General features: G+C 40.4%; 1 protein-coding gene across 1 annotated transcript in view; it reads right to left on the reverse strand.

The window, feature by feature from the left end:
- The window catches only part of LOC136871771 (erythroid differentiation-related factor 1), a 317,742-nt gene that overhangs the window by 221,840 nt on the left and 79,950 nt on the right, over positions 1–15,952 (reverse strand). Inside the window, exon 7 of the mRNA XM_067145342.2 lies at positions 8,791–9,050. Within this exon, the coding sequence (XP_067001443.2) occupies positions 8,791–9,050 (260 nt within the window). The remainder of the gene's footprint in view (positions 1–8,790; positions 9,051–15,952) is intronic.

Raw genomic sequence — 15,952 nt, forward strand, 5'->3', positions numbered from 1 at the left:
GGAAAATCAGAGATGAGTTAAAAATCGGACAGTTTCCGGGTAAATCGGAAGGGTTGGCAGGTATGTAATGTATTGTGATTTCCTCATCTAAACGTTAACCTTTCCTAATAGACAGAGAAACTCATTTTGAGGTATTAATAGCCAGACCAATTTACTTAAACCTATTAATGGCACTCCCAGCTAGCTCTCTGGCAGATTCAGCATTCTTTCCAATTAATAAGGTGTCATAGGCAAAACACATTATTGGTGAGGTCGGGTTGATTCTGTGCAAGCTCACAGCCATCATTTTCTGCTAGGGAATGTTCAGACAGATTGTGCACAATCTGGTCGAAACAACATTAAACAGAGCTGGAAATAGAGGGGACCCTTGTAATACACTACCGTGAGCCGCACCTAGTGACCTGCTTGTCTTGTTTTCATACTCTTCAGTCTTGGAATGATTTCTTCCCCATTTATGTTAATAAATGTGTTTCATTTAAATTAACCCCTGATCTGCGTTATTTTGTTATTTTTGGGACGTGCATCTTTCACTCTGTTTAAAAGTCTAAGAGGCCCGGATTCAGCTCCTGGCGATTTTTTTAGCCTGTTTCGACTGGTCCAGTGAAAAAAGGTAGCAAGTAAGTTTGTTGAACCGTTAATTTCAATTTTGCTTTATCCTCTTTTTCCCCCCCCCCGTTTATGTATTTCTACCTGTGGGATGTTGTTATGCTGTAAGGCTAATATTAGGTGCATGAACCTTTCAGGATTTCCAGCCATACCTAAGGTATTCTTTTAGATGTTCATAATCCATGTTATCAATGCCTTATAGATATCCATAAATTAACATGTCTATCACTCTTTTCTTCCTTTCAGCGCATTGTAAAATGGCTTCTAAAATGGATGTGTTAGTGTGTGAACCGGGCGAGTTCGTGAAACATCTCTGATTCTCATGATAAGCAACATAGTTTCGTAGCTGTTCGTCAAGAACTTTCTGAATGATTCTTCTACTTCTGCTTTTGCAGCCTTATCGGACCACTTCATACAATCATTTTCTGGTCATCATTGTCTATTAAGTTTTCTTTCCGAATTGTCTAACAGCTTATCATTTGTTCTGATCTTTTCCATTCACAATTGTAGGTTTGCGGTTCTTCACCTAATGAATACTAGTATAGTGTTAATTATATGTGATGATGATGAATGTTGCTTAAAGGGGTCTAACATCTAGGTCATTGACCCTTAATGGTACTAGGTGGATGATAGGATACTTAAATTTTAAAATGTATCCACTGACTAGAATTTAAAACAAATGACGATGAAAATGATTATGACTTTGGAATAATCAGCGGATCTAATTTGCAATGCCTTATTTTTGGTAAAATGATATATTACAGATTATGGTAGAATTAGGCATTGCCATAAAATGCAGTAATATATCATGCAATTTTACTATTTTTAAAAACACATTAAGAACCTAAAACAGAATCAATTTAATAAAAAGTAGTAAACAATAATATAAAGACTAATACAAAATACGTTTATATGCGATAAAACAAAACATTATCCCTCATAAAACGGATGACGAGGTCTGCTGACTGCTAGTCATCTAGCAGGATGAGGGTGATGGTACTCGAGAGTTTTAGACTACGGCAAACATTGACCAGGTCCCGCACTATGTAAGGATGTGTACCATGATAAGATCATTACTGCAAGTACAGATTGACTGATTGATTGTTTGTTTGATGTTTGTTGTTTAAAGGGGCCTAACATCGAGGTCATCGGCCCCTAATGGTACGAAATGAGACAAAATGAAATGACAACTTAAAATTCCAAAATCCTCCACTGACCAGAATTCAAAGCATGAGGACAAAAAATGAATGGATGGACGGAGATGAATTTAAAACGATTAGTGGATCCGACCCACAGTGCCTCACATGCACAGAAGCTGGCACAAAACAATCTTATTACCGACCAAGGGACTGCTTCTATAGTACGATGCTGAATCGATTGTGCGTATAGTCGAAACGGGTCCAAAATCCAGGTCATCAGCCCCTCATAATGGTATTTATCGCTAGGAAAGTAGAACCATGCTATGTGTAATGTTGCAGGACTAATCAAAAGTAGCGGAGGCTCGCGGTATTCCACACATTATGGTACTATTCACAGGTAGTGTAATGCGCACATGTAACACAGACCTCCGTAACGCAAACCTATGGCGTTCCTCACGTAAGTGGACTAACCACAGGAACCTGTACTATCCGTGGAATTCCTCACATAGTGGGAACTGAGCATAGGTAAGGCAGAACATGGTGTCGCTAATACCATGGTGTCGCTCATATAAGGGTACGAATCACAGGTACTGCAGGACCCCCATCCTAATTCACACATTGTCGCTACTAATCACAAACCTATTGCATACCTAACATAGTGGTACTATGCGCAAGTAAATGCAACCCATGGTGTTCCCTGCGTGATGGTACTAATTACAAGTAGTTTCATGGTTCTAGTTGGATCATCCCTTGGTCGCCCCTTTTAGTCGTCTCTTACGACACGCAGGGGATACCATAAGTGAATTCTTCGTCTGCCTCCCCCACCCACATGGGGTGTGTTTCGTCCGCGAGAGGTATTTTATTTCCTCAAGTCCGCCGGCAAGCCGGTTAGTACCCCCCTATCCGCCACCTGGGACGCAACACGTGGGAGTATCAACTCTCCCCCTCCTACGCCTGCGTAGCAGGTTCGTGGCTGCAAGTACACACCGGAGGGGGTTCCCCTTTCAGTAAATAGGAGTGCGTTACTATACTGCAGCCGATCCGAAGACAACATTATATCACTGCTTTCCTCCAAGAAGCCCAAATGGAAGCCCTCTATACCTTCGTTGTTCCTTTCATCGCTATCAGCTTATTTGAAATTGGAGTCTGCCACTCCATCTTCCAATGGGACATAACCAAAATGTCTCAGCCGAGAGTGAAAGATCACTCGCTGAGAACTTGTAAGGCTATGGGGTGGGGGGCAATGTAACAGCCTCCTGGGCAGCCTTTTCAGCCAAGTAGTTTCACTCTACACCCTTGTGGCATGGGATCCACATAAAAGTGATTCCTGTGCCGGTATCCAAACAATCGGCCAGCAGGTCCTGGATCCGCTGCACCAAAGGGTGCCAAGGAAAACATGCATCAATAGACTGTAGCAAGCTCAAGGAGTCGGTACAAAGCAGAAACTGTCGGAGATCATCAGACAGTGTGTTCTGTACAGCTTCACAGACAGCATAGAGCTCTGCTGTGTACACACTACAGGTTTCCGGGAGAGTGGTGATGATGATGATGCTTGGTTTTTTTTGTTGTTTTTTTTTTTTGCTAGGGGCTTTACGTCGCACCGACACAGATAGGTCTTATGGCGACGATGGGATAGGAAAGGCCTAGGAGTTGGAAGGAAGCAGCCGTGGCCTTAATTAAGGTACAGCCCCAGCATTTGCCTGGTGTGAAAATGGGAAACCACGGAAAACCATCTTCAGGGCTGCCGATAGTGGGATTCGAACCTACTATCTCCCGGATGCAAGCTCACAGCCGCGCGCCTCTACGCGCACGGCCAACTCGCCCGGTGATGCTTGTTTAAAGGGGCCTAACATGTAGGTCAAGGCCCCCTAATGGTACGAAATGAGATGAAATGAAATGACAAATTAAAAGTCCAAAATCATCCACTGACCATAATTCAAAATGTGAGGATGAAGAATGAATGGATGGATATGAATTTAAAATGATCAGGGGAACAGACCCACAGTGCCTCACATGCAGAGAAGCTGGTGTAAAACAATAATATTACTGACCAAGGGACTGCTTCTATAGCACGATACTGAATCGAGGATGCTTGTAGTCGAAAAGGGTCCAAAATCCAAGTCATTGGCCCCTCACAATAGTACTTATCTGTAGAAAAGTAGAACCAGGTGGGGCACCTCCGTGGATAATACAACAACATGAAATAATCCTGGATCCATGCACTGGCCCAAAGGAAAACACGGAGCCCTCGATTTATCAGAAGCTCTTGCTGTCTGTTGTTAGCCGGTATCCAGATTCAGTTGTCCTTTACACGGATGATTCGAGGGCAAAAACGAAAGTGGGTTGTGCATTCGTTATTGACAATAATAGGTTTATTTATACTCTCCCGGTCAAAGCATCTTCATAGCTTTTGATATTGCTCGGTTCTGCCAGATCTTAGTGAGTTTAACCATTGCAGCACGACCTCAGACAATAAGTTTTTTTACCTCTTTATCACAGCTTCGCGTGTCATTGATGACTGACCTCAAGTATACCAATTCATTTACTATATCTAGGTTCTTTAGGCATCCTGTAAGTTGGATTTGACCTTATTTAAAGTTAAAAACTTCATCACTGATCCGTATTGAACTAATAATTACAATGCTAAAAAGAGAAAGATGTTCCACCTATTCAACACAATAATAAATTATTGCACAAATTAATGTTGCAACATGTTTAATATGTTATGGGACCGGTTTCGACATATATCCATGTCATCATCCCAGATACAAAAATGGCAAGAAGTCAACACACAAACATTAAATGGTAATTGCAACACTTATGACACTTTTCTTGAAGAATTAATAATTGAAGTTCATGTAGCACTTTTCACTGAAAATAATTTTTTGTAGATATCTTAGGTTCTTGCGGTTAATCTCAAGATCTACAGCAAGAGGGCTCAGGAATATAATGGCCATATGGGTGGTGTCGATATTTCTGACAAGTTGAGAGGAGCACATCGACTGAAAATTAGAAGCAAGAAATGGTACTCACTGCACATAATTTCTGTATCAACAGTGCAATAGTCAATACTTGGCTCCTGTATCGCTGAATTGAGGATATGCCTTTACTGGAATTTACAAAGCGCATAGTAACAGCTTTGCTCACGGAGCCAGAATATTTCAGTCCACGAAGATTGCGTCCTAACAAAACATCACAGGGAAGAGGAACATAACTGTTTCATATACTGAAAATCCAATTGTTAAAGCATAATGTGGAGTGTTTACTGTAGTATTTGTCTGCAGGTTCTTGGCAAAATCCGGTATGATGGGCGTAACCATCTGGTAGATGCTACTGATGGTTCTCAATGACGCTGTGGAGCGTGTGGAAAATTTGCCAAGTTTGAATGCATCAAGTACAATGTTTGGACTTTATTTGAAAAAGTGCTTTGTTCAGTTCCATATGAAGAAGAGATTACTAAATGGTGATGGAGAGAATCATGAAAACAAATTGTTTTCTGTGATTACTGTTACAAATAAGTTTCTGTTGTATTACACAACAGCAGTTAGCTTCAAAATTTGTTTCAGATCATGCTAACACATCATATGATAGGTGGGAATTAGGGACTCCCTGTGAGTAATCCTTGCCCCAGAGGGTTCTGAATTATTTAAATTCCATCTATAAGATCAGTATTCAGTTTTTAGTGTTAATTTATGTTGCAATAAATTGTTTTTTGTTTTTAGTATATCATAAATATGTTTGGTATAATATGTTACTGCCCAGCATATCATGTATCATATGCAAAAAAAAAAAAGTTTTTAAAATTGAAATATTCAGATATTTTTAATATCCTTGCCTCAAGGATCAGTCATAGATGTAATGCTCGGAAAAGTACAAGAAAACTCGGAGAAAAAAAAATTTCTGGACATTAATGCCTTAAAAGCATTAAAAATCGTAAAAACTTTCTACACAGAGTTTAAAGCAAGCGAAGGGTGGGTCAGAAATTTCTGTAAGAGGAATGGACTGAGTATTAGAAGGCATACCACAATTTCACAGCGCGTTTCTTGTGACTGTGAAGGAAAGCTGTTTTCCTTCCAGCGCCATATAATTTGATTCCGAAAGAACAATTTGCATCTGCTTTCCCAAGTTGGAAATTCTGAAATGCCATCGGACACTACTGTGAAAGGGGTCAAAAAGTGTTACCATCGAAACAGGTGGTAATGAAAAACAGAGGCTAAACTTTCATCGTATGCTGTCTTGAAGAGAAAAACGCTTCCAAAAGAAAATCTACCTGCCGGTGTTATCGTCAGAACTCAGAACTGCGGTTGGAACAGTAGTAATGATCGTAGAACTTTCCGCGGGCAGAGTGCACAGTTTCCTGAAACTAAAAGGATTCTGTACAGATACGTAACAGAAAGACAGGAATTGGGATGCCGCATGTCTACCAAAATGTGCCAATTAAAAGCATTAGAAATCGCAAAAGAACCTTCTTCGCCAGAGTTTAAAGCAAGCCGAGGGTGGATCAGAAATTTCTATAACAGGAATGGACTAAGCATTAGAAGTCTACTAGTGAAAGACTGAAATGTGTTTAGCAATGTCGCCCTGATACACTGCTTGGACGGAAAAGCTTGCTTGTTACGGCAGCTACCGCGGTCACACATCAGAAGCTGTGAAGAAGCAAACCAAGGACGCAAAAACCGATCTAGCAATCATTCCAGGTGGACTGACATCTATGTTACAGTCATTGAATGTCTGTGCAAACAGCAAGTTCAAAGCAGCCTTGAAACAGCTGTATAAAGAGTAGGCGGCAGCTGACAATCATGCACTGATGCCAAATGGTCGTGTTAAGTACCCGGAAGTTCAACTGCTTTGTTCGTGGGTAAAGACAGCGTAGGATCATATCTCCGGTGACCTCGTCAGGAAAAGTTCCCAGAAGTGCAGTATTTCTAATGCTATGGATGGCATCGAAGATGTCATGTGGGAAAGTGATGGTCGAAGTGATAGCGAAAGCTAAGAAGTTGGTACTTCTGATGATGAAGTGTTGACTATCGTTCTATGATTGATAACTTTTTCTGTGTGTATTTTAAATAATTTATTTCAAGGACACTTAAATACTGTCTGAAACTATTTTACATTTGTGAAACATACGCAGTGAAATGACGTTGTTCTGTAGCAAATATTGTAAATAAATTCAAGTGAAACTTTTTGTTAAATTTTGTCCTTTAAAATATAAGGTGCGGGTCTTATTCAGGGGTGGGTGATACTTGGGATTATACGGTATTTAGGGATTGTAGTAAGGATGTAAATTATAGGGCATATAAGTCTCTAACAAGACTCCAATCAAAATATGGTTCCAGTGTAAAGGACCCACACCAGGAACTACTTGACACAAAAAATTGGAAAAGATCCAAAGGAAAGCAGCAAGATTTTGTTCTGGGTGATTTACAACAAAGCTGTAGTGTTACAAAAATTTAACAAACTTTGGGCTTGGGAGTAAGGAGTCAAGATACTCAACTATGTGGTATGTTGCAAGAGACAATTCTCACCCATGTAGCATGTGGTATGTTACATGAAATCAACTTCATGATCCATATCGCACTTTAACAGATTCACAACTAAGTACTTTATTTTCCACCTTTTCGATAGAATAAAAAATACTTAGTTGTGAATATGTGGTATGTTTCAGGCTGTGAGTGGAGAGATGGCATGGAATGACATTAGTAGACAAATAATCTTGAGCGGAGCTTGTAAGAGTAAGAAAGATCATAAAATGAAGATAAAGTTGGAATTCAAAAGGAGTAATGGAGGCAAATATTTATTTATAGGACGAGGAATAAGTGACTGGAATAAATTATCAAGGGAAATGCATGATAAATTCCCAAGCTCTTTGAAAATTTTTAAAGAAATGCTAGGTAAACAACTCATAAGTAATCTGTCATCTGAGCAGCAGTCCTAAATGCAGATCACTGATGACTGACGACCACTAGCTTCCCGGTCAAAGCTCTTCCCCATCCTTGAGTTGCTGAAAACCTGTGTTAGTGTGATATTAAACCACTAGAAGAAAAGAAAGGATGAACATTATGGCAGGTCAGTGCAAAAATAGGAATGAAGCTGGGAAGCATAAACAAGCTTGTCAGGGGCTGAGACGAGATCGATGTAGGAGAACTGGGAATGATGTGGAGAGAGCCTATCTACTCGAAGACGGCAGTTAGGCTCGTTACGACCCATGAGGATCACAAGTGACTTGTTCGGCACGTCTTCTTTCTTCCTCATACCTCTTCATTCTCTCACTCCTCCTCTTTCTCTCTGCTTCCGTGATGTGAATCTGGATCCTGGTGTCCGTCCATCTGTAACCTTCCACGAGCCTTCTGTATTTGGACCTATTCTGTACTGTCATCAGTGGATATTTCTCCTTTATGCCAATAGTCTCCAATCTTCTCTGAATTCCTTCATCCACTTATTTCCAGTTAAGCAGGTTGCATTCCATATCTTCATCAGCCTACTGTCATCCCATATCTTCGTCAGCCTACTGTCTCTCTATATACGTCTTGATTTCCAAGTACATATTTCACAGGAAACAACAGGGCAAGCGAACTCGGTACACTTCCGTAACTTCCAAAATGCTACAACAGAGGCGTGTAAAAGGGATATTTTTCCCAAAATAAAGATAGTAAACTTTATCACTCGGCACCTCCAAACTTTTGAGTGGGGTGAGGAATATTACTGATTGTCCGTTTTAATATGATAACATTTATTTTGGATTTTGGAAATGTAACCGCACAGCCAACTTGCCCAGATTGCACAAGAAATAACTATGACTGAAAGTTATATCTTCCATGAAAATTGTACCTGAAGTTGTAGCAGAAATACGACTTTTTAAATGTCATTTGTTGCAATCTGCATGATGAACTAAGATAGGTAGCTGATGTTAAAAGATGAAAAAAAGTTTGGTTGTCTTGGAACAAAATAGTTTCTTAGATGTAAACCCACAAAGTAAGCCTTTAAGACAAGTCCCTAAAACATAAAACTTATGCTAATATATTCAACTTTAAGCAACAACTCTCACCTTTGAAGAGCCAGTATGTGTGTCCAGCTTTTGTAGCATTAGATTTCAGAAATGATAAAATATTCTGGGCAACATCTCGAATCACTTTGGGAGAGAACTTGGAATTTTCCAAGTGGGGTAGGTCTTCTGTTTTGATGAGTTCATATTTTTGGACAATGCCATCCAGGTGATAACACATCACCAGCTCTGGAACGTTACACATCAGATTGTCCAACCAATAATCAATCCCAGTCAGAACATTTATAGGCTTTGATACATCTCTGAAAAAAAATAAAAAGAAGCATCTATTGCTTTATGCTTTCAAGACCAGGTTTAATAGGATTTTAGGTTTGTGCTATATGAAACAAGACAAAATTTGATGGAAACTTGGAAAGACTTTACTTTGCATCCACTGAAGAAACATAGACTGTTCTAACCTTTCAGTAATATTGGAACAGCTGAGGCTAGACCTGAGGGAGTTAACAACAACAATAACTAATAATAATAATAATAATAATAATAATAATAATAATAATAATAATAATAATAATAATAATAATAATAATGATGATGATGATGATGATGATGGTGATGAAAGGAAATGAAACCATAATGCAAGTACCGAGCTGAAATTATTATTATTATTATTATTATTATTATTATTATTATTATTATTACTTGTGAGGTATGGCTATGAAGTGTTACATCCTTACATCCATTTAGTATTAATACCGGTATTATTATTATTATTATTATTATTATTATTTACGGAGAGTCTCCGTTGCTCAGATGACAGCGCGTCGGCCTTTTACCGCTGGATACCGTGGTTCAAATCCTGGTCACTCCACGAGAGATTTGTGCTGGACAAAGCGGAGGCGGGACAGGTTTCTCTCCGGGTACTCTGGTTTTCCCCGTCATCTTTCATTCCAGCAACACTCTCCATTATCATTTCATAGCATTTATCAGTCACAAATAAATCACCTTGGGAGTGGCGACCCCATTGTAATAATAGCCTATATATGTTTCATTCATTACATCCCTGACCCAGTCAAAGACTGGAAAACAGGTTGTAGGTTTTCATTTTCATTATTATTATTATTATTATTATTATTATTATTTACGGACGATCATATTATTTGTGAGGTTATGTCATGAAACATGTGCTGTATATATATCGTCATTGCCAGAACAAAACCTCCTATGTGATAATACTTTTGGAGATACACTGACCCGCAACACATACATTATGAAGAGCGAGAATGCCTCGACAATGTTCACACAATATTGCACCTTAGGTGACAGAACCTTACCGGCCAAAGTTTTAAGCTAAAATATTTCACAAAGGAGGTGTTTCCCCGGCAGCGACGATTTATCCTTGTATATATCCTTCTCTCGCTTTTCTAGTGCACTTGGACTGTTCTCATAGGATCCCATCCTCGCCGTGTGTCTGAACCACCATAGTCCGGATGCACTGACTATCTAGTAGAAGTGTCTTAATCTCAGCTTCATGTCTCATCACCTCATTTCTTAACTTGTCCATCCTGGTAGAAGTCGATCTCAGGAACTCCACCTCTCCTGCCTGCAGGCCGGACACATCTCTCTTCATGAGGGTACATGACTCGATACCACAGGTCAAGATCATTATGTAGTGGTTGAACACTGCTCATTTTCGTTTCTTTGGAGTCTAATCATCCTAAGGAACAGTCTTCACATTTTAGTGGAACAGGGAACTCTCTTACAGTTGGTGCTCTCTCTTGTGGCTAAGTTGTCTCTAGCTTTCAGGCTTGAAAAAACTAATTTCTTGCCAAGATATGTGAAATTGTCCACACTCTCCAACTGGTAATTTGCAGGTCTTGCTGATCTTGAGGCTTAACACCTGGAACTTGGTCTTCTACTAATCGAGTCTTTTGTTTCTCCCCAAATCATGACATCAAGTTAAGAAAATGTCTCCACAAAATGTAAATTTTCCCCAAACAATTTGGCTCACTTCACTCAGCAAAAATTCAAATGACTATAATTCAGATAGATGTTAAGGGACAGGGGACTGAGCTTTAGGTTGATGATGATGCTTGTTGTTTAAAGGGGCCTAACATCGAGGTCATCGGCCCCTAAGGGTACGAAATGAAACGACAAAGTAAAAGTTCAAAATTATCCACTGACCAAAATAAAAAATGTCATGAAGAATGAATGAAGGAATGAATGAACATGACTTTAAAACAATTAGTGGATCCGACTCAAAAAGCTATCATAGTTAATGGTATTACTGACCAAGGGACCACTTCCAAAGCAAATCGAGGATGCTTGGTGTCTAAATGGGTCCAAAATACAAGTCAAAGGCCCCTCAGAATGATACTTAACGCTAGTAATGTAGAACCATGGTATCTGTCCTGTTGCGGTACTAATCAAAAGTAGCAGAGACTTGCGGTATTCCACACATTATTGTACTACTCAGAGGTTATGAAATTCGACATTAATACAGACCTATGATTTTCTCACGTTGCGGAGCCAGTCACAGGCAACGCAAACCTATGATGTTCATCACATAAGAGTACTAACCACAGGGACCTCTCCCTATCCTGTGGTGTTCCTCATATAGTGGGTACTAATCACAGGTAAGGCAGGTCCATGGTAGCTATCATCCCATGGTCCTGCTCATATGGTGGTACTAATCACAGGTACTGCAAAAGCCGACCGCGCGGTGCTCCTGTGTGCTACTAATCACAAACCCATTTCGTACCTAATATGGTGGTACTACGCACAAGTAAAAGCGACCCTTGGTGTTCTCCGCGTGGTGGTACTAATCACATCTAGTTGTATGGTTCGAATACAATCATCCCTTGGTCGCCCCTTTTAGTCGGCTCTCACGACAGGCAGGGGATACCGTGGGTGTATTATTCGTCTGTCTCCCCCACCCACAGGGAGTGTGTGTTTGGTCCGCCTTCGTAGCAGGTTCGTGGCTGAGCTTTAGGAAGAAGAGAAAAAATTTAAAGAAAAAATAGGTCACGAACTCTAAATTTAAGTTTTATCAGAAAAAACATCCTTTCAACATTTAGGTAGGTGGTACAAGATGAATTTTTCACCACCCTGTCCTCTTAGAAACTCAGCAGCCAGTTTCAAAATAACGTGCTTTCCCTTATTTCAATACGTGCCCAAATGAAAATTTTCCTTCTAATAAAAAGTACATGGTGAGGGTTACTGTAGTTAAGTCCTAGTTTGCAAACCATGGACAATGGCCGATTTGCCAAGTGCATAAGTAGTCCCGAGAGTCGAGATACCAGTTGCTATGGAAGAGGAGTAAGCATCTCTGATATATTCTGAGTCATTGCCCTCCTTGTGCTCAGGCAACAAGGACTATACAATCCACCTAACCCATTAGACTATATGCAAGTGGGGTAGTATCTTGTTTCACAGAATTTACTGAGGGCAGAACATTTTAAGCAAGCCTCAGATCTAAGGGAGTCATGAAGTCACACCTCCATTTGACAGGCGAGGTACTCCTTGGAATCAACTTGGCGAGCGAAATTAAATTCAATGAAGAGCTATCAATATTAATGGAGCTTATGGTAGAAAGTAGAACTGGCCGAGTCAGCAAATAGGATGCATATGGATGTGTTAGGGATTAATGCTATGTTATCTTTCCTATTCTTCTGCATGGCTGACAACAGAATCTTCATTTCACACATTTGTAATTTGTGCAGCTCTCCTTCATTAATTACACAGCACTCGAGGCCGGATGTCATGATTAGCAGGAGATATGTTTCAAGCGTGGTCTGTTTGGCTCTCACAGGAATTCTCTAGTCCCACGTTAGGTCTTGCACCTGGTGGAAGAACTTTAATCCCTTTGTTACCCTATTCTGAACTTCTACTTTGGTAGTTCCATCACCTGATGCTGTACTTCCCAGGTAAACGAAGGTTTCCACACATTAAATTTTATCTCTCTGCCACGTAAGGCTGCACTGGGTAGGCATTCTGCTCATACTCGTTGCTATGGTTTTGGTCTTACTTATTGTCAGCTGGTACTCTAACTTGCAGTTCCATTCATCCAAGGTTGGATCAGAAAGTTCCCTGATTACTGCTACTGACACAAAAGTCCATTACGTACCCAAGTTTGAACAGCATCTCCTTTTAGTCACCTTGTGCAGCAATAGACCAGTTTCAACATTTCTGCCACACCTAGAATGCCACCTGAAAGTCATTTTGCATCAGTGGGGCCAGAACCTTTTCTTATTTACACTGGATTTTGCTAATGGTTTGAAAATGGCGACCTTCCAACTGAATTTTCTTTTCAAAAAAAGGAAGTCAGCAGAACCAAAAACTGTGAGCAGGGTGGGCACAGAAGTGATAATTGGTCTGGCCTTGGGAACTAATTCACAATGAATAACTGCTCAAGCCAGTTTGACATGTACCTGTACAGACGTACAAAACATAAGCCAGGAGAAGTTTGACGTATACCTGTACAGACTAGGCTAGCGATGTTTTAGATATACATCTGCGTGCCATCTGTTGGATGTCAACGTGAACTTTTAGCATGGCTCGCAGCACAGGGTATCATTCCATGCAGGGGAGTACCTTCTACCATAATGCGGCATTATGTTGGCATAAAAAAAATTGTTCCATCAACGTCGATCATTATAAACAACATCGCGGAGTCCTCGCATTGTCTTTATTTATGTAATGCAGCTCTCGATCGCATATTCGGTGAAAGTTGTGATGAGAATAATCTGAGTGACAACGAAAGTGTTAGTGATGATGATTATGCACAGAAGGAAATTATGTGTGATGTACACAATTATAGAAATATACCGTATTTACTTGTGTATTGGACGCCCCCCCCCCCTCCGGCTTTTTGAGACCATGAAAATGAAAATTTTAAAAAATCTCGCATATTAAGACCCCGTGATAAAATTTGGCTGAGGCCAACAGCAACAATGCCACTTAGTAGCAGGTACTACAAGACATACGCAGCTTTGATGACGTCGTACAAATATGTGTACAAGTTTGCACACATTTTCTTGAGCCCTCGGCTCCATTGTGCCAGATTGGCAGACTTCGGTACTCAGAGCAATCGGTGCTGACAACTTTGTCTGCGACAGCCACTGCAGCAGTACAAGCATCACAGAATATTGTCCGAGCTCATAGGTGGATTACCGTAAATGGAGAAATAGGCCTACTACTTTTTTATTCTTGACTTTCCAACTACAGACTATCATGGTACGTGTCAAGGAATTGAATTAATGACGAGTAAAATAACTGTTTTAAAGAACTTCCATTCAATTATACTTTTGGCCTGACCAAACATCTCTGCTGTTCAGATGATACAACTTTTATTTTACAATCTGTACATCTCCGATGAGCTGAGGATATTCCAGGTCCATCACAGGAGCCCATAAAAGCGTTGTTCAACACATTTCATGATTATTATTATTATTATTATTATTATTATTATTATTAAAGGTGTAGGTTTTACATTATTTTTCTTATGTATTTAGTGCAAGAACTCAGGGATAATGATTACTGGAGGCGTAACTGTGTCTTGGAAAATTGATGATGATGATGATGCTTGTTGTTTTAAGGGACCTAACATCGCAGGTCATCGGTCCCTAATGAGACGCGATGGACGACATGATATACGATAATTAAAAATTTGAAATGTATCCACTAGCTAGAGTTAAAAAAATGGAGATGAAAAAATTAGTCAGTGGATCTATTTCACAATGCCTTATTTTCTAAAAAAATAAAATACAGGAGACAAAGAAATAAGGCATTGCCTGGTAGTACAGACATATATACATAATTTACTTTAGACGTTAAAATAACACATTAAAATACGCAACACAAACTAAAATGACGCCAATGGGACAACAGCGCTGTCGCTGGTGGCAAGTTGATAGAATCAGTGGAATAATTTAACAATGCTAAAAAGAGAAAAATGTTCCACGTTTTCAATACAATAACACTGTTGCACGAATCAATGTAGCAACATATTTAATTTATTAAGGGACTGGTTTCAACATCTGTCCATGTCGTCATCAGCCTACACAAAAATGGCAAGAAGTCAACACAATTGTAACACTTATGACACTTTTCTTGAATTAAAAATAGAAGTTCATGTAGAGGTTCTTGAACACTCTTGCTGATCTTGAGGTTAAAAAAATGATGCAGTATAGTTCACAATTATTGTTATTCAAGGAATAAGTAGTTTCATCGTTCTAAATCAATCATCCCTAGGTCGCACCTTTTAGTCGCCTCTCACAGCAGGCTGGGGATACCGCGGGTGTATTCTACATGTGCGTCGCCCACCCGCAGGGGGTAGTGTGTTTGGTCCGCGAGAGGTATTTTATTTCCCTCAAGTCCGTCGGCCAGCCGGTTAGGGCACCCCTATATGCCACCTGGGACGCGCCACGTAGGAGTATCACCTCTCCCCCTGCTACGCCATTTTAGTAGGTTCATGGGATATAGTAGACTATCATCACTTAGGTGTACCAACATCTGGTTATGGATGTGGCCCAGTCCAGGAGACGTGTCCTTGGAAAGCGCTAAGGCGATGCGGAGTTCCCACGCTCGGTGGGCATAATATTGTTCTGTCGAGTATAGTCTGAAATTTCTCAAGACCGTACGATGACCAGGTCTCCCGAATACAGACTATACTCGCTGCGTACTCACTAATGAGCTGACGTAACTCAGCAAGATGCCTGTCATTACCGTTACAATTCCACTGTAACAGTGCAATAAATACCGGCAAGTGGCCTCGGAATTTCCACTCATGCAGGACTGAAATGATACCATATCGCCATGTGGTGTCGTAGGCCTTCCTAAGTCAAAGAAAACAGCAACCAACAGCTGTTTGCAGAGAAACACATCCTATATACAGCTCTCCAGGCATACAAAGTGGTCAGTGGTTGAGCGAGCGGCTCAAAAACCACATTGCTACTCGGACAAGAGTCCTTGTTTCTCCAGACACCACACGAGTCGCAAGCCTAAACACTATTAATATCAACATCCATAGATGTAGAGGACAGTGCAACATCCATCCCTTCATCAACAGCTGGCGGGGATGCTGCCCACAACTTCGACGCTTTTCGGGGGAGAGCTCGCAGGTTTTGAAGCAGGAGTACCTTCTGGCCCAGACTCATACCCTTCAAATGGGGGGCATAATTTCTCCTTCGCAGGGGAAGTGCGAGAG

This window comes from Anabrus simplex, chromosome 4 (genome assembly GCF_040414725.1).
Source record: "Anabrus simplex isolate iqAnaSimp1 chromosome 4, ASM4041472v1, whole genome shotgun sequence".
In the NCBI taxonomy this organism is placed as follows: Eukaryota; Metazoa; Arthropoda; class Insecta; order Orthoptera; family Tettigoniidae; genus Anabrus; species Anabrus simplex.